Here is a 21,564-nt window from a genome sequence, read left to right on the forward strand (position 1 = left end):
ATTTATTAACTATAAAGGTAGATTTAAGTGATTATAAGTCAAAGCATAACAAGTCAGATTTGGTCAAATGAAATAAAAGCAAAATGCATTCTAAGCTGATCTTAACACTTTCACTGTCCTTACAAACTTCGATGCTTTTCACCACAGGCTGGCTCTTCAGCCAGGCTCTCCCCTTTGATCAGTGGTTCAGTTGCTTGATGGTGGTGGTGTCTGAAGATGTAGGTGGAAGAGAGAGAGCATGGCAAAATGTCTCTCCCTTTTATCATGTCCTTTCTTTCCTCTTGGCTTTGCCCCCCTGCCCCTTCAGAGTCAGGTGAGCATTACCTCATTGCAGTCCCAAACTGCCCAAAGGAAGGGGGTGACTCCCTCGAGCGTTTAACAGATTCTTTTGTTGCTGCCTAAGCCAGTGTCCATTGTTCCTGTGAGGCTGGGCTGGGTTTGTCCCATCCATGCCCTGATGAGGTGTGAACTGCCTCTCTGTTCTTGGAGAGTTTTTGCATGGGCTTACTTTAAGCCATGAGGGTACATTTTCAGCCTCATAACTATATACATGAAATTATAACCTATAACCTTAATATAACATTACTGTAACAATTACTATAACATCACTGTAACGACCATGCTCAGTGCATCGTGAGCCTTCCAAAGACACCCGACGTGACAATCTTTGCATTGGATACCACAGAATCATTTTATAAAGATGAACATGGGGGGTCTGGGGTATCCCCCTGAGGTACAGAGCGTCACACTACCTCACAGGGATAGTTGTGAATTTATTCTGATGTGTAAATGCCGGAGGTGATGCAAAGAACTAAGTACTGTTATTACTAAGGGGCTTGCCTGCTCCACCTGTTTATTCTGACGCTGAGATCATTGTCTGGGAGGTTACAGTGGGCTGCAGTGGAAAAGATTGTGTGACTATTAGTAGGGAAGTCACACCAGGAACTGGTGAAACTTTTGAAAGAGGCACTTGAGTTTGAAGGCCCCAGAATGTGGCCCCTCCATCTCACAGATGTGTTCTGTTGGAAAATGGTTCTTTGATAGTAAAATCATCTCTCTCAACAGAGACTGCAACAAGTGTGAGCATCCCGGATGGGAGACCCTTATCCTCACGCCCCAGGAAGCGGGGTTTGTTGAGACTGCAAACATGTGACTATCCCTGTCCCCTTTGCTCATCCTGACAGCTCTCTCCTGGAGATGGTGGAACTGAAATTTACGAGTTTCCTGCTCTTTCAATAAGCAGGAGCCTTGTCCATTTCAATGCTGGCATGTTCCCCAGTAGAGATCTGGGTGGAGACCCCAGAGGACTGTGGTCAGTGACAGGCGTATATTTGGTAATCTCCTGGGCTTGGTGGCATTTAGACTCCAAGATGGGTCAATAAGAGGAAGTTAATGAAGGCTCAGGGGACTGTTAATGGGTGCTGGCGTTTTAAACCCATAGCTTGCCAATTCATACCCCCGCACATCAGTATTCACTAAACGCTGTTTCAATTGGCTGGCTCCTTTGTCTGTGACACAGTGAGCTGGTGGTGTCAGTTTAGTTTCCAGTGACAATGACCTGAGCCAGGTATTGTCCTTTGGCTGGCAGAGCTATTCGTTATACTGCTGTCCCTTCTCATGGGACCAGGATGGCTCAGGTTGCTGGTAATAGCGTATGCATCTCTGCGTCCTCTGTTTAAATCTAGAATAAGTCATTAGTGGCCAAATAAACATCCTGATGGCTGATTAGTGGCCTGTGTTGACTGAGTTTGGGAGTGTACTTTGTGGGGGCATGTGTGTCTCAGGTCAGATCTTATAAGACAAGTGCCCGGCACTGTTACATTCACTTTATGCAGGAGGTACGCTCCCAAAGTGACACATTCCAACTGGTGGTATTTATATGGTAGTTTATATGAGTTATGCATCCCTTTACATGTCACAAAAATCCAACCCATATGTCCCAGTTCCCTAACTTGTTCTGTTTCTTCCTTAACTTTGTTTTGGAAACTAAGGTTTCAGGTACTGGTCTGTGAAGGTATTTCCCTAGCTTATACTAAGAGACAGAACAAATGTGTCTTGATTTTGACAAGTTCCCTATCTGCTTATGCCAAAGCTTACTTCAGCTAATGCAAGGTGTTATGGGATACGTAGTATAAGAGAACAGGATTATAGTCAAGGTATAGGCCAATTTAGGCTATACTGCTGTATTATTTGTGCTTAATGCATACTAACGTGTCTATGGTGTGGCAAATACATATTATTAATATGAGATATATCTGCTAGCCAGCATATGTTGATCAGCCTCATAAACACCACAGCTGGTACTAACTGGCAATTTCAGAAGAGAAAGCAAAGACTAGACCACAGAGGCTAAACTCCCTCGTCATTCCTAGCAGTGGTTGTTCTGGGTCCCGTCCCTTTTCTGTAGATAAAGGCAGGGCTGTGTTCTCCAGGGCACTTTTTCCCAGCACTAAATTCACTCAAAGGACACAAGGAGCTATTGTATGACAGAGAAACATTGTCTGCATGGAGATTATCATCATTGTTGACCTAGTCCATTAAGAAACAAAACTCCTGCCCTGGTGTAAACGTCCTGTCTCATCAAAAGGGACAGAGGGTACACCCAGAATTACTGTGAAATAAAACATTTCTCTGAAAATGCTCCGTGAGATGCCAGCTGATGTTTTAGTTTCTTCTGAAAATTCCCCTCTTAATCCCAGCCTGCCCCACCTGCTCTGGGAGTGGCTGGCTAATGATGAAATCAGGAAGGGCTGAAGGGAAGGTTCGGGGAAGCTGAGTCATTGCTGGGCATGTGGGATGTACTGGTTACTAAATCTGCCTGTTTTTCATTTAGAAACTGACAGCACTGAGCCAGACTCACTACGGGTATAGAGTGGCAAGGCCCCATGGGCTTTAATGGAGCTCTGCCGACTTTACCTCAGCAATACATTTGACCCCTTGCCTCTAGGCAGAAGTGAAAGTGACTTTGCACTGGGATTGTCCACATTTCGGGCACTCAGACAGGGCTGGGCAATTTCCTGTTTAGCCTGAACCAGCGTGCACACGCCCCTCTCATCCAAGTCACTGCACGGAACCATGAATGAAATGCTGATTCCGGGCATTGGCAGCAGGGACTGCAGGCAGTGGCAGGTTCCCGGCCCCATTGTGTGCCTGACCTGTTCCTGTCAGAGCACCAAGCCCCGACAGCACACTAATTGACAGTGAGGTCAGCAGCCTTGGGCTGAACCTAGACTGTCTGCTAAGGCAGAATTGGATCTTACACCAGAGAACGTAGGTTTGAGAGTAGCGGGTCACCTTGTGGAAATCGGCGGAGGGTTTGTCACCAGCATGAACATTGTTTAAGGAGCATCTCCACCAGCTCTGCTGCTAAGAGACTCTGGGAAAGGGTCGGCTAGCACGCGTGTGCACTGGCTTTCGTTCCCCTGAGCTCAGGTGAGGCGCGCCAGAACCAGGGGGTTCCATGGCAGTCATGCTCCAGATGAGTAAGTCCTTGGGATGTCTGTGCTTGAGTGTGATTCCTGGCCCAATGAGATACGCTTGTGCTAGCTCTCCGCGCACTAAAATCAGAATGTAGCCGTGGCAGCGCGAGCAGTGGGACGGGCCAGCTGCCCAAGTATGTGCCTAGGGGCTCGGATGGGCGCACGCTCGGGGGCAGCTAGCCTGTCCCGCTGCTCACGCCGCCGCGGCTGCACTCTGATGTTAGCGCACTTGCTCGCTGACAGCTAGCAGGGAGTATGTCTCCTCCAGCTGGGAATCAAACCCAGCTCTAAGTGTAGACGCATTCCTCTAAAGAGTGCCATTTTCCGACAGCCTCCGAAGTAGCACTTGGCTTCCCTTCCACACTCTGACGGTTTATCCCGATCACCACGCCCAGCGTGCCCCCTGCTGCCCGGTGTCAAAGTCAGATTCAGGACTCACGTAATTTGTCAGACCACTCTGTTTATTAGCAAAGCGCTTTGCTAATGCACCCAGATGTGAGCCCCTCTCTGAGGCTCAAGATAACTTATTTATACAGCTAAGTCAAAGCCAATTTAACATAAGAGACAAAAGAAAGCAGAAGCTGACAAATATACATACATATCTTATTTGCATACTAACGTTTACCAATCTCCTAGCTCAGTAGGAGCTCTAAGTTAATTAGTTTGAGGACCCATTGTCTCACACTCCTTAATGTTTCTCTTCCTGACAACTGTATTTCAACAAACCCTTCAAGTAGCATTTCTTTAATGAATTATAATTTCAATATAATTCATTCTACTTTCACACCGGTCATTGTGGAATTAGGGACTTCCTGTTAGCAGGTTGGTAGTTAATCCTGGGATCTACTAGGACAAGCTAGCATGTTTTTAAATACAGCTTGTCTTTTGTGTGGACAAATGGTGGCTAGCATTGTGCAAGTTTTCTAACATGGTGCTTTTTCCCAGTATAAATGAGGCCCAGGTCCCCTTGGTCAAGTCCCTGCCCCTCTCAGCCCCTGCCTCAGTTTCCCTATTTGGAGTCTTTCCCTCTTTGGAATTGTGGTGTGTGTGTGTGTGTGTGTAAGTAATAGGAAGACAATGCTTGGGAATGTCTCTGTGGATTCTGTTTACGCTGCCACCACAGGCATGTGTCCTGTCCTTCTCCCCCCACCCAGCCCTCCACCCGCAGCATTTCACGCTTGGCTGGGTGCATGAAGTTATGAAGGGTGACGGCTGCTGGGGGAAGCAGGATCAACATTCTGTCCTAGTGGTGCAGATCCTCCAATCCTGACTACCACGTGTGAGATCAGGGTCATGTACCATCCTGCCAATGCAAAATGTTCAGATCTGCTTTAGCCCTGCCATGTCCCCGAGCAGGCAGCTGGCGTGCCTGGTCATGATTAGGATTCCATCTAAATTGTTCTTCCTTGTGGCCTTTTCGTGTACAGTTGGATATATTGGTCTCATTTGCTTACCTCTTTTTCAGGACATTTGCTGACTGCTTGAGGAAGGATTTCTGCTCGTCCATCAAAGAAAGGTAATGGGCCAAGCTGCTTTTTGCACTTCTTGTTTCTTTTGTGGTCTCTGTGCCTGGCTGCAGTTTTCGTGTAAACCAGGTAGCTAGGTGGAGTCGTGGGACGCTCGGTGATCTCTCTGCTTCTGTGCAGCTACCCAACCATCAAACTGATCAGGAGAAATGCTTTAGTTAGGAATGGAAAAAACAGTGGTGAAGGAACCCCCCCACCCCATCCCCCGGAGCCTGTCAGCTAGGATCTAAGGCCCTGGGGACATTAGAGAAATTTGCATCATCTGACCTCCATGGAGGTCATGACATTGTGCAACTCCCTGGAGATGGGCTTTCTGCACTGAAGCAGGGTGGGGTTTATGCCTATGCAGCTGAATGCCGTACTGCATCCAGTGTAAATCCTGCCTTGTGTTGGAGCAGTGCAGTTGCAGTGTGTGTTGGCACTTATGTAACTTGCCCGGTTTGAGAAAGTGGCAGCAAATAAAGGGCAAAAGTTAAACCACTGTCTGGGTAATGAAAACCCGGTTACGTTATGTAACTTAGTGACTTGCTGAGCACCCTACAGGGAGGTTAGTTATAACATCCTGTCATTGGACTCCATGCTGTACTAGTTTAAGTGGCATGGCTGGTCCTAGCTGGGGGGAGAGCTGCTCAGAAATGTGGCTGGCTCACTTGCTGGCTTGTTTAAAATTGGCTTTCTGTGCATCTCAGCCTCGGTGGAGTTTGAAACTTGCTTTGCAGCCACTTTCAAGTGAATAAAACGTGATCACCATAAACCAGCATGCTAAGGCCAAAGGACGCAGAGCAGTATTTAAACTGGAGTGAGTCTGCACCAAGCGCTAACAAGTCCACAGTTACCTGGGACCTCACGGGTGTTACTGTGCTGCCAGGTTCAGCTTTATGGCAACCCCAGGGACAACCTCCACTTGACCTCCGGGAGAATCTCCACTAGCAGTATGAGGCCTTTGACACTGGTGGACAGTTCTGATTTTATCCAGTGGGGGGCAGTGGTGCACATGCCAGGTTCATTGCAGCACTTACCTAGGTTCATGGGAGGTTTGGCTATATTCTAGAGCCCTCTTCCCAGCACATACCCTGCCATTAACATTTCTGTTGCCCACAGAGACTCTAGCTCGCTGCACCCCATTTGTCTCTGCCATTTAAGGAGTGTTTAATCTACAAGGGGACTTTGCTCCTCACAGGCTGGTTACTCATTCCCCAGATCTCTTTTGAAGGACCCACTGAAAGCTCTTTGAAAATCTAAATATGTTTCATCCCCTGGGTCCCCTGTCTGCTGCTGGATGAATGTCTCCTGTTCCCCTGGCAGGCTCACTCTGCCCTCCTACTTGAGAAATAAACCAGGCTGTTGTATGCAACCCCAGCAGGGGGCTGAAGAGTTTCTGTCTCTGACTATGCATCCGATGAAGTGAGCTGTAGCTCACGAAAGCTCATGCTCAAATAAACTGGTTAGTCTCTAAGGTGCCACAAGTCCTCCTTTTCTTTTTTCTTTTTATGAATACAGACTAACACGGCTGTTACTCTGAAACCTGTCTCTGACTGATACTGTTGTCTCCCTTCCCAGGCAAAATGGTGCTCTGGCTCTGAATGAGGGTTTCTAGTCAAAGAGTCTGTAGTTTTTAATTAGCGGGCGAATCCCAGAGTTGGAATCACAGCTCTGGGAGAGAGCAGCCTAGAGAACAGCGCGTGGAACCAGGACTCCTGGGTTCCTAGATTCAGCTCTGCTACTTACTGGCTGGATTACCTTGGGCTTAGTCACAGCCCTGCTTGGTGCCTCAGTTTCCCCTCTGTGTAAAGTGGGAATAACAATAGTGGCCTCAGGGTTAACTAGACAAGCTCCCTTCTGTGCTGAGCTGAGGGGCTGAGGACTTGTCTGTGGTGGAGCACTGGTGGGTCCCTCACAGCAGCAAGTAAATGACTGGGTCTCCCTGCTTTCCCCAGACGCGATGTCTCAGTCCAAGGGCACAGTGGTTCTTGCCTACAGCGGTGGCCTGGACACCTCCTGCATCCTGGTGTGGCTGAAGGAGCAAGGCTATGATGTCATCGCTTATCTGGTGAGGAGCTCATGTTGCCTCATGCTTCCTCTCTCTGCCGCCCCCCCGCCTGCCCCCCCATCTTTTCCTGACACTCTCTAGCCCGTCTCTTGCAGGCTCTAGAAAAGCGACGGACTCTAAAAAGCAGTGGCTGGGCCCCCCTGGGGTGGGGTTTTCCGTGTTCTGCTAAACGGCGGGAGCTGTCAGAAAATAGCCATTTTTGCCAGCTCCAGGGCTGCTGTGAGCATCTGCCCCGATGGTGCCGGGTCTAACCGCAGCAGCCAGGGGGTGACACGCTTGCAGGGCCTTGGGCTCCTGGAGTGACAGAATCGTGATCTTATTTAAAAAAAATAACCCTCTGCTCTTTTCTCTGTCCAAAGTGTCCCAGGGGTGAATGTGATTCGGAGGGCCCCGCTTCCCTGCCTGGGGCCTGTCAGGTGTCAGGGGGTCAAGGCGATCGTGGTGAGGGGGAACCAGCTAGAGCGGGTCTGAAATGTTGTTTCAGTGGAAAAGCCCATTTTCATCAAAATGGAAACCTTAGAAGATGCTGATGAAACTTTGCTCAGGAAAAAAGGAAGTGGAGCGGTTTGGCCATTGGTGGATGGAATGTTTTGACTTTTCATTTCGAAACAATTTTTCAGACTGAAATTCCCTTTTTTTTTTTTTTTTAATCAAACATCTTTTAAACCAGGGGTTCTCAAATTGGGGGTCGGGACCCCTCAGGGGGTCGCAAGGTTATTATACGGGGGTCGTGAGCTGTCAGCCTGCACCCCAAACCCTGCTTTGCATCCAGCATTTATAATGGTGTCAAATATATAAAGAAGTGTTTTTAATTTATAAGGGGGGGTCGCACTCAGAGGCTTGCTGTGTGAAAGGGGTCACCAGTACAAACGTTTGAGAACCACTGGTTTAAACAGTCGAAATGGGACCAGACGGCTTCCATTGACCCGCAATGAATAGTTTTCAAAATTTTGTTTTTGCAGGGAAATTTCCATTTTCTTTTCTTTCTTTCTTTTTTTAAAATTTCATTCCGTTGTGGAATAGAAAACATTTCAGTATCTTGGAATTTCCCCGACAGAAAAACGCTGCTTCCCACCCAGCGATAGCCCCTTCTGGGGCGTGAGAGGGTTAGTGGGGTGGAGGCAGGGTGAGGGTGGCAGTGGGGTCCTAGCTCCAGATAATATGGGGAAACACACAGTGCTCTTCCTATTGCGTTAATCTCTGCATGCAGGAGCCGAGGCAGCAGCTGTGACCCTGCTGCCGTAGCTGGTTAAATATTGACTAGTACGTTCCCGTCCCGGGTCAGTGACCTGGGAGGTTCTGCTCAGCTGGCACATTCGGTGGCCAAGTGGGAGATGGCCCCTCTCGAGCCATTGTTCCCAATTGAATAAAATGGGACCACTGAGAAGCCTGGACATCAGCCTTGCAGTGCTGGAGTGAGACCTGCCATGCCAGCCTTACTGAGCAGAGACTCTGCCTGGCTGGGGGTGGATGGCTAGACTCCCAGTGTCCCCAAGGTGAAAGGACTTAGCCAAGGGCTCTGTCTCCTTTAGATGGCCAGGAAGGAGGCCTTTGTCAAAAGGGGATCTGAGTCTATGGAGCAGGTACAACAGTGACTGCAAACAAACAGATTCCCCCTAGTGCACTGGAGAGGTAAAGAGCAGCTGTCCATGAGCCAGGGGCACAGGCACGAAATCAGCAGGCAAGGGGGTCCCATGCCACTCTAACTCTGGGCTGGGGGTTGCTGTTGGGTACACCTGGTGGCTGAGGGGCAGGAGCAGAGGGGCGCTAGAGAGGTGATGTGGCTGCACCTAGGCTGGGGGTGTTGGTCAGTGTCAATAGAAATGAGCATTGTTAATGCTGGGTGATGAGCAAGATTCAATAGTGCAGCCGTAAATGGTCCTGCTGGGACCGGTCTAGTAGAGGGGACTGAAATCTCCAAGACAGTGCGTTGGCTTTTCCTGCCATGCAAGCGACTCAATCCAGACAGTCTTAGTGACGCTTAGTGATTATGGAAAACATAATCCTAACAATACATATACAATGATGGGGTCAAAATGAGCTGTTACCACTCAAGAAAGAGATCTTGGAGTCGTTGTGGATAGTTCTCTGAAAACATCCACTCAATGTGCAGCGGCAGTCAAAAAAGCAAACAATGTTAGGAATCATTAAGAAAGGGATAAACAATAAGACAGAAAATATCATATTGCCTCTATATAAATCCATGGTACGCCCACATCTTGAATACTGCCTGCAGATGTGGTCGCCCCATCTCAAAAAAGATCTATTGGAATTGGAAAAGTTTCGGAAAAGGGCAACAAAAATGATTAGGGGTATGGAACGGCTTCCGTATGAGGAGAGATTAATAAGCCTGGGATTTTGCAGCTTGGGAAAGAGGCGACTAAGAGGGGGATATGATTGAGGTCTATAAAATCATGAGTGTTGTAGAGAAAGTAAATAAGGAAGTGTTATTTACTCCTTCTCATAATACAAGAACAAGGGGCCACCAAATGAAATTAAGAGGTAGCAGGTTTAAAACAACAGAAGAAAGTATTTTTTCACACAACGCACTGTCAACCTCTGGAACTCCTTGCCAGAGGGTGTTGTGAAGGCAAATACTATAACGGGGTTCAAAAGGGAGCTAGATAGATTCATGGAGGATAGGTCCCTCAATGGCTATTAGCCAGGATGGGCAGGAATAGTGTCCCTAGCCTCTGTTTGCCAGAAGCTGGGATTAGGTGACAGGGTATGGATCGCTTGATGATAACCTGTCTGTTCATTCCCTTTGGGGCACCTGGCATTGGCCACTGTCAGAGGACAAGATACTGGGCCTGATGGACCTTTGGTCTGGCCCAGTATGGCTGTTCTTATGTTCCCCACTGGGCGCCTGGTGACCTAGGGGTCTCCCGAGTAGGGCAGCCTCCAGGGCTCATCTTGTGGCACCTCTGGGGGGCCTGGTCTCCCCTCCAGTACAGCTTGCTAGGAATGACCAGGGAAAGCACAGCTTGAAAGGCTGGGTCGATCTGTGTTCTAACCTCTGGCTCAGATAAATCGCCACAGCCTGGAGCCTTCTGTTCCTAAGGGGATTCCTCCCCCATCCTCTTACGGCAAGAAGCCAAATGACTGTGTGTTCCTTCATGCCTTGGAGTACTTGAGACTTGTCAGTAGGAGCCCGGTGGGGCCAAGCTGATGGGCTAGGGGCTGCCATCCTGGCTGGGGCCAAGCTGCTCAATCTCTTTCTCATTTTTACTTCCAGGCCAACATTGGGCAAAATGAGAACTTTGAAGAGGCGAGAAAGAAGGCGCTAGCTCTGGGAGCCAGAAAGGTAACACAAACCCTGTTGCCTCTTGCGGGCGTAGCTCTGTTCTCAGTTCTGTCATCATGCCATCCCTGCAGCTCACGGACAGGTGTGCTATGTAAATCATGCACACGCCTGGGGAGTTAGGACCAGAGTTCTGGCTGCTTCAGCTCCATAAGTACAGGGCTTTGCCACTGGGCCAATGAGAGCTGCGTATCTGCTGGCTTTTCAGAATTTTGGGGGCATCTCCAGACTCTGGATGGGGTTGGCGGGGTGTCCTCCCTCCTCTTTGCCCAAGGTCAGAAACGTTTTCGGAGATTTCCCTCTATAAATGGCCAAACCACCAATAAATCCTACATGCAAAGAGACGTTGCACATAGCCACATCCGTAACTCGATGTGTCTCTCTTGTTTCCTTAATCATTTATAATCCTCTATAATCCTCTCTACAGCCAAATTTCGATATTTCTTCTCTGTTTCTCACTTCCCTCTTTTCCCTCTATCCCTTTTCTTTTTCTTCTTCTGCTCCTCCCCAGCATTTCTGGTTTATTTTCCCTCTCAAACCTTTCTTTGTGTCCTTACAAACGAGGAGCAGTCATTTCAAGGCTGGTGGGTTCAAGGGTTGGTTGACCAGCTACAAAGCCTTTCTGTCTGTGTCACTGGTTCACATCCAGACTAGGACTTAGAGTCATTCCCACCTGTTTGGTGGTCTCAGACCATCTCCCAGCGGAGGGAGGGAACCATGTGCTACTGCCATGATGTATCTGTTCTAGGACTAGAAAAGGGCCTTTGGTTTCTACAGTTGTTGATCCAGAACCTTTCACCCGCACCTGGAAAAGGGGAGATGCTTATATGAGTCATTGGTGACACTGGGCTGGTTTCATGCTCCACTGAAATCAATAACGCTTCTCCAGGGATAAATTTGGCCCTTTGTCTCCAGGAAGTTAGTCAGATCTATAGGTGCAGTTTATGGAAGACCTCAAACGCAGGTGGTTGGAGCAGGGTTCCAGCCCCTAGGGGATATTTTGTCTATCGAATAAATGGATCTTCACCCCCCAGCAGCACCCTATCCCAGCAGGAGCCCTGGGCCACCCTCATTGCTTGGGGCTCTCTCTTTATTGTGCAGGTTTACATTGAAGATGTCAGCAGGGAGTTCGTGGAGGAGTTCATCTGGCTGGCGGTTCAAGCCAATGCCCTGTATGAGGACAGGTATCTCCTGGGCACCTCGCTGGCTAGGCCTTGCATCGCACGGAAGCAGGTGGAAATTGCCCAGAAGGAGGGAGCCCAGTTTGTTTCCCACGGAGCCACCGGGAAGGTAAAGGAAGGGCAGGCCATTGCCTGGCAGCGGGACTGGGCTTTGGGTGCCTAGGAATGCGAGGCTGGTAGATAGGAGTTCCCCCACCCCCACCACTTTATAGATGGGGAAACTGAGGCACAGAAATATGATTTGCTGACTATCACAGAGCAAGTCCCTGCTTTCGGGCTCTTGGCTGGAAGCTCTCCTGCAACTTCCGTTAGAGTTAGCACTGGCTGGGGAACTTTCCTTTAAAAAAACAACAACAAAAAACGGATCAAATGTCCTGGCTTATTGAATGGAACTGACATGTTTTGAGTCAGCTCAATCTGTGGCTGCCCGAGGTGCCATGGTGCCTCATGGCAATTTCATCCCTTTGTTGATATTTCAACCTTTCATCCTCCTTTGGGTCTAAAACAACCCTGGAAATAACAGGCTTTCCACCGGGATGGCAATTCTGATTTTCACCCAGCTCTGGTTAGAAACTTAAAAAACTTGTGTTTGCACGGAAGGGGGTGAAGAATCCTGGCTCCCTGGGCCTCGCCAGGCAACTGACAGCACAAATCCTGGATCAGGAGGAGTTTTATTTTAAAGGGTAGTGATGATGGGGGAGGGAAACGAGCGGTGTTCCAGCTGCAGCACTGGGGCCGTTGTGGCTGTGGGAGGCCCCCTGGGGAAGCAATCCCCGGTTTTGGTGCTGAGTGTGGTGTGCTGGGCCAAAGGGGGAGGGGGAGAACTGCTCATCCCCCTCCCCCTGCTGGTCAAGGAACCTGTGGTGCTGGGGTGAGGCTCAGAAATGGAGGGTTAACGCACGCCCTGCGCTCTACAGGTGTGAGAGCACAGTCGCATTCTTGGGGAACTCCAGTAATGGGTTAGTAGGGAGCCCAAAGGTTTGTTTTGACCCAAAGAGTGGCCTAGTGGACAGATCACAGGACTGGGACCCAGGAGACCTGTTTCTGGCTCTGCCACTGATCTGCTGTGTAGCTGTGGGCAAGTCACTTCCCGCTCTGTGCCTCAGTTTCCCCAACTGTAGAATGGGGTTAATGACACTGACATCCATTGTACTGCACTCTGAGATTGCCTGATGAAAGGTGCTAGGCATTATTTTTTATTGTGCATGGGTTTGCTGTCCCATTGAGCTCTGTGTTGCAAAGCCCCTGGCTTCAGTCAGGGCTGTGGCTGATCTGTCAGTCCTCAGCAGTAGGAGAAGCCTGAGGAACCTGGGTACCCTGGTTCGGATCCAGGGGGAAGGCGTTTTAAAAAAACAATCTCTCTCTCTCATCCATCTGCAAACACGGATTGCTGGAGTGATCTCAGAGCCACGGAGCTGGCTCCCCTTGGCTGGATTGTTCTGTAGAGAGGGGGCAGAGATGTTGATACCAGATCGGAAAGTTTTTTGCCAGCATTTAGCACTAGAGGGGGCTAGCAATCCGCATTGAAAGGCAGTAGTCAGGTGTAGCTAGCTGACTGACCCACAGAGCGGGAGGTTACATGCAGAGATTCCCCGCTAGAGGCAGACAGAGACCACAGGACGGGTGCAGCTCAGCGAGGGAAGCGGCCCATATAAACCAGATGAGGGATGTCACTTTATTTCCTATGGAAAACGAGCTGGAGCTTTCTCATAGGGCTGGTCAGTTTCCATTTTCCTTTCAGCTAGGAGTTGCTTGTCCTCCATAGCCCCAACAAACCCCTGAAGGTGAATTGCAACAGGGGAAACATTGCACAAATGGGGTACACCCCCTGCCCTGCCTCCTTGCTAAAATCCACAAGTCTCTAAACCTGCGTACACTATCACCACTTGTCGTTGGCCAGGTTAGAGCCTCTGTGGAAAGTGTTCATGCAACGTACGGCGAGAAGAGGCCTGGAGACAGAGTGGGTTGGAGGCTGCTCCTCCGTAGTTACCATTATAAAACTTCTGTGCTTCCAAGCTGGATGCATGTCGGAGTTCTCCAGGTGATGATGTAGCCTGGGAGAGTCAGATGGGGTATCAGACCTCCAGGGTCCACAGAGAAGCAAAGGGATTCTGAAAAGCATCCTAGGATCCTAGATGTGTAGGGCTGGAAGGGACCTGAACTGAGGCAGGACCAAGTAAACCTACCTTTATGGTTAGATATTAGGAAAAACTTTCTAACTTAAATCTCCCTCGCTGCAGATTAAGCCAGTTACTTTTGTCCTACCTGCAGCAGCCTGCAAGAACTATTGATCCCCGTCTTTTTCATAACAACCCTTAACGCACTTGATGTCTGTGACCGGGCCCCCCCTCAGTCTTCGTTTCTCAAGAGTAAGCGCGCCCAGTTTTTGTAACCTTTCTTCATAGGTCAGGTTTTAAAAACTTTTTATCGTTTGTGTTGCTCTCCTTTGGAATCGCTCCAATTGTCCACATCCTTCCTACAGCGGGGGGCCCGGAATTGGACCCCGTACTCCAGTGGAGGCCTCGCCAGTGCTGAGTAGAGTGGGACAATTACCTCCCGTGCCTTACACTTGACACTCCTCTTGATATACCCTAGAATGAGCTTAGTTTTTTTTCACAATTGCACCACATCGTTGCCTCATTTCAATGTGTGATCCACTCGGAGCCCAGATCCTCTTCAGCAGTGCTGCCACCTGGCCAGCTGTGAGCGGGGAATACTTAAACTGACTCCTGGGCGCAGTAGCAATCGTCAGCCCGCGTATCTTGTTGCTGCAGGACATTTTGGAGGCAAATAAGCTGAAGAAGACTCAGAGGAGCTAGCAATATCCCCTGCAATTATACGGGCTCAGGTAGCATTTTAGGGCTCTCAAATCACTACTTCTCGTAAGCTGGTCACGAGCGGGAGACAGGGAGAAGCTTCCTGCCTCGTGCAGTGCCGTGTGTGTGGGGGATGGGTTATTTTTTTTTATGGCATTTTGAAGCATCTGGTACTAGCCAGTGCTGGAGACAGGCCTGAATGAGCCATTGCTTCTGCTGGGGCATTTCCCATATCCCCTCTTGCGCAGCCCCTTGTGGGTGTGTCCCAGTCACTCTGTTTGGAGACTCAGCCGCCTCTCACCTCTTCCAACCATCCACCAGAGGGCGCTCTTGAGTGATGTGGCACCTAGGGAAAAATCCCTCCTCTCTGCACTGAGCTCAGCTCCCCACTTCCCAGTTAAAATGTCACCTCCATTATTGGGTATTGCACAAACCAACCCTCCTCCCCCTCTTCCAGCGTCCACGAGCAGCAAGGAAGCTGCACCCTAAGCTGCTGCCAAGTCTCTAACTTCCCCCCCCATCCATTAAGCCGGGTCGGAGGGAGCGTGTGCTGGTAACTCGACCCGGGAGCGTGCTATCCCCGGCTGAGGCAGCAGCAGGGGCTCCAGCATCTTAAATGCGCACCATCTGCAGCGCCCTGTCTTGGGAGCAGATGGACTTGTTTGGGGCCTGTAAGGGAAATGAGTGCCCTGGAATATGTGCGTGTGTGTAATAGTCCCGGGGGGGCCTCCTTGGCCCAGCAGCAAATGTAACCAGCCTGATCTAGAGAAGAGGGGGTGCCCCATTTGCCCGCGATGTTGGTGGAAATTGGGCCTTTGTCATCTTTCTTCCCCTAGAAGCTCCCAGAGCTGCTCAAACCCTCCCTCTCCAAGGTACCTGGCCTCATTGGGAAGCCCTTTCCAGGGAGCTTGTTGGCAACGTCTGATAATGAATGGGTGTCCAGATCCACCAGATCATCAGCCATCTCTCCTGCCTGGACTCTCACGAATCACCCCTGCTCCTAGGGGGCAGGGCCCTCAGCGAGAGTAGCTCTGGTTTAAAGCCAAGCAGCTGCACTAGGCTGGGTGTGGGACTGTAGCTGCGTGCGATGGCCCGTGGCACCAAAGGGCCAGGTTGGCAAAAGAGTTTGGCCCTTTGGGTGCATGTGGGGAGAGGAGCTCAGCTAGTTGGGAAAATCTGGCCCTTTAAAGTGACATTTAAAAACTAGACCTTTGGTGGAATACACCCATGGTGCTACGGGCACTGCTTGATGTATGTGGAAGCTATTTCTCTCTCCCCTCCCTCCCGCCCTAGCAAACACTGGTGAGAACGTCTTGGTGCTGTTCTGCCATCCTGCCCATGGCACAGTTCTGTCCCCGGTGCTGGCGCCAATCGACTGTTCAGCCTTCACCATGGGACGTAGATGCATCCGGGTGAATTCAAGATACGTAGACCACAAGTTAAAGGTGGAGTCTCTGTCTCGGGGCTTGTCTACATGGGGAAGTTTACTAGCATTACTCTACCAGTATAACTGTTTGGAAGTGACCTAAGCTAAACCGAAAAAAAGATCATTCTTATTCCATATAAAGAGTGTGCCCAGCAGGAATTATACCAGTGTAGTAGTGCTGGTAAATTTCCCCACGTAGACAAGTCCTCCGTTTCAAATGTCTTTCCCACCTGGGATTGTCTCAATCTAGCTACTTGTGCAATATCCAGGATCTTTATGACTGAAAGCCCTGAGTGGTCTAGTAGCTGGAGGTCCCTTCAGGACAGTTCAGATTGGCTGCATTCCCCTTGTAATGATTTGCTGCCCAAGAGCACTGTTCTCAAATGAAGGGCCCTCATCTGCCTGTGCCCAAGCCTGGTGCGCTTCTGGGGGCAATGCAAGGGAAACATGCATGGCATCAGTTAACTAGCATCATGAATAAGCATCATTCCACCTCACTACCCTCTTGTGGATGGAGCCAGAACTGCTCAGCTGTGTGCCATAGGCCCTATATTGCTAGCAGCTAATGGATATTCTCCTTTTGCTTTTGGTAGAGGAGGATCTGGGTTCCATCCCTGTTTTGTTGTGAAGTTCTGAATGGCAGCATAGCACGAATCGGAGTCCTGAGCAGCCACAGATTTGTTAGTGGATTGTGGCAGACCCTTGGGTTTATTCATTCGAACTAGATGGCACCTCCTGTTGAGAGACTGCTTGTTATGGTTCCTGGGTGCTAGGGCAGGGGATGATTAATACAGGTATCTCAAGCTTGGAATGGACTTACACATCCCTGTGCAAACACACATGTTCTGCCAAAGACTTGGCCTCAACAGTGCATTGCAAGGCCATCGCTGACTTTCCCAGCTCTGCGTAGCGCCTGGCTAGGAGCTGAGGCGGAGACCACGGAGCGCTATGGCTGTGACATGGCACTGAGCCAGCATTCGTCTTCTCCAGGCATTTTCAAACAGATGGGTTAGTGCTTGCAGCGAGAGGAGGTTAATTAGAGACAGATACTGTCTGGGTCTCTCTGGCTCTCATGCTCTTACAGTGGTGTACTTAGGGGCTACTTGCCCATTAGCCGCTGTCCCAGGAAATATGGCAAATGCGGGGCGTGGACAGACCAACCCTCACTTCTTTCCCTAATTCAGGTTTTTTCCTTCTTTCCAATAACTGCACATTTCCTAGGCCTGGTTGAAATATTGATGATTTTGTAGTTTCTCTTCTTCAATCCAAAGCTGCAGAGTTTTCCTCCTTGTTTTATTTGCCAACAGTGGGGCAGAAGATTGAGTAACTGGGCCAGAACCTCGTCTTGTTGAAGCTGGGGAAGCTTTATGAGCTAGGCTAGCTGAGGATCTGATCTGCTGAGACTTTCACAGTCCCTCCCCCAAACCTTCCCCACCCTTTGGGTCCCACTGGGCTTTGGCCTTCAAGGGCCTGTCCAGGGAAAGGCCGTTGGGACTGGGTGGGGACATGATTGCCTGCATGCTGGCTTGTCCCTCGCTTGCTCTCACAGTGGGTTGGGAAATCCACAAGGCATCACTGGTTTTGATAGACTCATGTTCTCGCATCTCATCTGCTCTCCCAAAGACCTCTCCACCTAAGCCTGAGCCCCTGGAGATGGCGTGCATAGCCCCAGACCTTGGCCCTGGCAGGGGCACCCGGCGAGGGGCCAGAGACCGAGCCTCAACTCTGCGTGGGGACAACAGGCTTGCTTCATGTAGGCCGGCTCTGGGATGTTGTCTCCTTCATACATTGGTGGTGGCGTGGACCAAGATCACAGCCTTTGCCACTAAGTCTGAACTCATGGGATGGGGCTCAGGGCCATTCCTAAACTCCCCTCTGTTCTGTTTCAGGGGAATGACCAGGTTCGATTTGAGCTCACCTGTTACGCCCTGTGCCCTCAGATCAAGGTAAGGCGTTTGGACTACTGCTCCCATTAAGCATGGCCGTGTCACAGGCTCCCTTCGGGACGTCTGACTGGTGTGGGGAAGGGTCTCGAGTATCTGGCTGTCAGGTTTGCCCTCTACACAAGGGTCTATTCGTGTATTCTGGTATGACTCCCACATTGCAGATGCTGGAACAGCATTCCCCACCCTTGCCCTCAGATGGCTCGATGCCCCCGTTTCACTTTGTGTTGGCCAGCTTCAGTGCTTTGACATGAGTGCCCATGGCTAGGTTCCCTCTGCCAGCTCAGCCACCTGCGGGGTGTTAAAGTCGCCGCTAGTCGGAACATTTTACTTCAAAAACACTTTTCATGGGGGAAAAACCTGCCCCCCGCCCATGAAAACGTTTGTTTGTTTCTTCTGAAAGTTTCTGTTTTCAACAAAAAAACGAAAAACCCAAAGATGTTTCCCTTCCTCCCCCATTCTGTTTCATTTCCCCATTTGGAAAGTGCGGGAGGGGGAGGAAGTGGGGAAAATGGGGGAAAAAATAACTTTTTTTTTAAATTAGTTGTTGAAAATTGATTAAAATTCAGTTTTTGGATTTGGTTTTTCAATGAAAAATGGAAAAAATTTCACCCCCCCCCCCGCCCATTTAAAATCTTTGTTGAAACACATGTATAATTTGGCGCAGCTCTGGTGAGTGTATTGTTCAGAATTGCTTAGGTGGCCCATAAAGCCTGGAAACCTTTAATTTTGGGGGGGTGGGGAGCACCAATTAGCCCTCAGCTTTGGGGTTTTCGAGGACCCCAAGAAATCTAATAACGGAGCGAGCACCGTTTTGCTTTCATCATGCTTAGTCAGCTGACCAGAAATGGGCAAATCAGATTGGATAGAATCTAAGCCCTGCCCCCATCCAGAACCTTGGACCACACCTCGGGTCTCCAGCCTTTTCTGAGCTTGAAATAAGTTGGCTTAAGTCGCTGTAGCATTCCTGGCTGTCTCTGCTCATCCAAGTTCTGGATGGGACGAGAAGCATCATGATATCACAAGACATTCTTCTGGTAGCATCATGGACCTCCTGCAAGAGCCCCAGGATTTGGTCTTTGGGCCCGTTTGGGCCCAGATTTCAGTTTAGCATCTTGGGCTTCTCTCTCATTTTTCCCGTCCCAACTCTGCAGACCCAAGAAAGCATCTGTACTTGGGATCTGTTCCTTTGATCGGACCCAACCAGCCAGCCCGTTAGGGATCTCCTCGTGACACCTCTTTGCTGCCAGCATCACACTCAAGTCAGATGTTACTGAATACCCCCAGAGACTCCACTGAGTGACTGCTCACAAATCCCCTCGCTCAGGGCCTGAGCCAAAGCCTGGGGGAAGACCCCATTGTCTTGAGTGGTCTTTGGATCACTGAATGCCACATGCATGAAGACATCTGAATGTGGCATTGTCACCAGGCCCCTTCATCCTACTAGTGCTTCCCAATGTGCAGACGGGGCCCAGGATCTGTCAGCTTGTTCACTAGCCCTGCAGAGAGAAAGGAAAGGCGCAGGGTCTCTGGATAAGCTGCTGTTGGGAGCTTTATTTTTTAACACAGACGCAAGCGACTCAGTTTCTCTTTAACAAGCTGCCAGCTGCTCAAGGTGACGTTTTGGCATTTGAGGGGGCTGTAATGATCTTTAATTGACCTATTTTTACCCCAAACACCACAGTGCTGTGAAACAAACAGTAACAAGGCAGCCGCCTTGAGCGGCTGGTGGGATAATGGACACGTCCCCCTCCCCGCAAGCATATTCTGCTGCTTGTTAGGGTTACAGTGGCAGCTTGGAAGGGTCTCAGGTTACTCAACCTTTGTGTGGGGAGATTAAATCTCTGCCGATGGATGTGGTGTGTGCTTCAGGCAATGAGAATCACTTTGCCGCACTCCCTGCTCTGTGAAACTTGCAAAACTAGTCCCCAGTGTCTTTTGCTGGCGGCGAGGCTGTTCTGATTGATTCTCTCAATGCTGTTTGGGATTCGGATGTACTGATGAGGAAAAGGATCGTAGTGACTCGTCTGCGGAAGGGTGTGGAGGGAAAATGGACTGGTGTTGGGGGGATTATTATTACTGGGGAAGAATCAAAAGGGAACAGGCTTCGGTTGTGGTCTCGTTAAACCTCCAAAGATTGACTTGGTTCCTTTTTATCTGAACCGGGGAAGCTCCTGCAATGGGTGGGGTGGAGACAGGTCCATATACACTATTCCTATTCCCAAAACCTTCCTCATCTCGGCATTTCCCGGCTCGCAGTAAAATTCCTCTCAATACCCTGTCCCGTCCCCCTGATCTCGCTCTTCTAGGGCAAGGCGGGAGGTGTCCTGTCAGCCGGTGGCATTACCAAGGTTAGTTAGAGTAGAATCGGCCCTCTGTCATGAAGGTCCTGAGGAGACATGAAGCCATGCCGCACAGATGAGGGAGGATGAGGGGGGCGATCGCTCAGTCCATCCGCTCTGTCCACCGTCGTGCCCAGCAGCTGTGGTGGTGGGATGAAGGCCTGACTGGGCCATAGAGCCTGAACTCCTCTCTCGCTGCTGGACGCAGCCTCTGCCTCCGGGTTGAGGTGCTTGGGCAGAGGGAAGCTCGTGTGGCTGCTCCCTGGTCTGTGGCTGACAGCAGCCTTGGCGTTCCCGGACCTAGAGTCCAGTGCCTTCCCCAGCACAGCAAGGAGGGGAAGGTGGCAAGTTTGCCTGCTCACTGGGCAGGCCTGGCTTTACCACGGTGCTTTGCTTCTGGAGAAAAACCAGAACAGCTGAACCCTTGCCTGGGGGTGGAGGGTGATCAGGCCAGGGGCTTTGCACTCGCTTTCACGGCCGCGGCAGGTGCTGGGGCGGGTCTGAACCCTGTGCCCCTGCACCAGGGGGACTCAGCAGGGCAAAGGCCCCTTCAGAACTGGCAGGCCCCTTGGCCAGGGGAGTGCCACTCTCCACCACGTAGGTTTCCTCTCACTGACTGACTGCATAGCTGAGCTTTAGCCTGCAGGGGAGAGTCCCCTGGCTCAGAGCGGCTCTTTCCGACTTGGGGCTGTTGGGTGTGAGCTTGCCTGGGGCTTTGTGGGTCAGGATCTCTGCATGGCTGGGCTGGCCCACGCGTGCGAGCAGGGGTCTCAGAAAGGACCCGCTGCCGCTGAGGGACATGGAGGAATTGGCCTCCTCCCTCTGGCGGCTTGTATTTGAAATGCTGCAGAAGCAACCTCGCTCAACCCGCTGTCTGTCTCTGCCCCGTCTCTCAGATCATCGCTCCCTGGAGGATGCCGGAGTTCTACAATCGCTTCCGCGGACGCAACGACCTGATGGACTATGCCAAGGTACGATCTCCCCTCCGTGGTGTCAGCTGCGCCCCTCATCCTCATGGCACTTGCCCTTTGCCCCGACGTGGAGGCCTTTTCTTGCCTCTGTTGTCCCCCAATCCGTCCCACCCTCTGGGCCATGGTCACAGTTCTCGCTCTGCCCGGGGGATGGAGACGACATTAGATTCACTTAGCTGTTCCTTAACTGGCCCGGAGGTGACCCGACTGGGGAATGCCCAGGTGCTCCCGGCACGTTGCCTGCAAAACCTCCCCTGAACTGACCCCAAGTCTCCTGCGTGGCAGCTCACGGTGGTTCCACTGGGCTGCCCCACTCCAAATCTATCACTCTTCGTTGCACTGGGGGGTAGCATTAAGAGGCACCGGCCAAGGTCAGGGCCCCATCGTGCTGGGTTCTGCGTAGACGCGTAGGAAGAAACAATTCCTGCCGCCTAAAATCTCCCAGTCCTAAACTAGACAAGGCGGAGGTATGGAGGAAGGAAGGATAATTCTCCCCATTTTACAGATGTGGAGCTGAGGCCCAGATGGC

The 21,564-nt window shown here is 50.5% G+C and overlaps 1 protein-coding gene across 2 annotated transcripts in view; it reads left to right on the forward strand.

Moving 5' to 3' along the window:
- Positions 1-21,564, forward strand: part of ASS1 (argininosuccinate synthase 1) — a 79,386-nt gene that overhangs the window by 3,666 nt on the left and 54,156 nt on the right. For both annotated transcript variants that reach the window (XM_074974200.1, XM_074974199.1), the window contains exons 2-7: positions 4,945-4,995; positions 6,943-7,055; positions 10,291-10,359; positions 11,458-11,646; positions 17,669-17,725; positions 20,961-21,035. In XM_074974200.1, the coding sequence (XP_074830301.1) occupies positions 6,948-7,055; positions 10,291-10,359; positions 11,458-11,646; positions 17,669-17,725; positions 20,961-21,035 (498 nt within the window). In that variant the 5' untranslated portion in view covers positions 4,945-4,995; positions 6,943-6,947. The remainder of the gene's footprint in view (positions 1-4,944; positions 4,996-6,942; positions 7,056-10,290; positions 10,360-11,457; positions 11,647-17,668; positions 17,726-20,960; positions 21,036-21,564) is intronic.

The sequence above is a fragment of the Natator depressus genome, chromosome 16 (assembly GCF_965152275.1).
Source record: "Natator depressus isolate rNatDep1 chromosome 16, rNatDep2.hap1, whole genome shotgun sequence".
In the NCBI taxonomy this organism is placed as follows: domain Eukaryota; kingdom Metazoa; phylum Chordata; order Testudines; family Cheloniidae; genus Natator; species Natator depressus.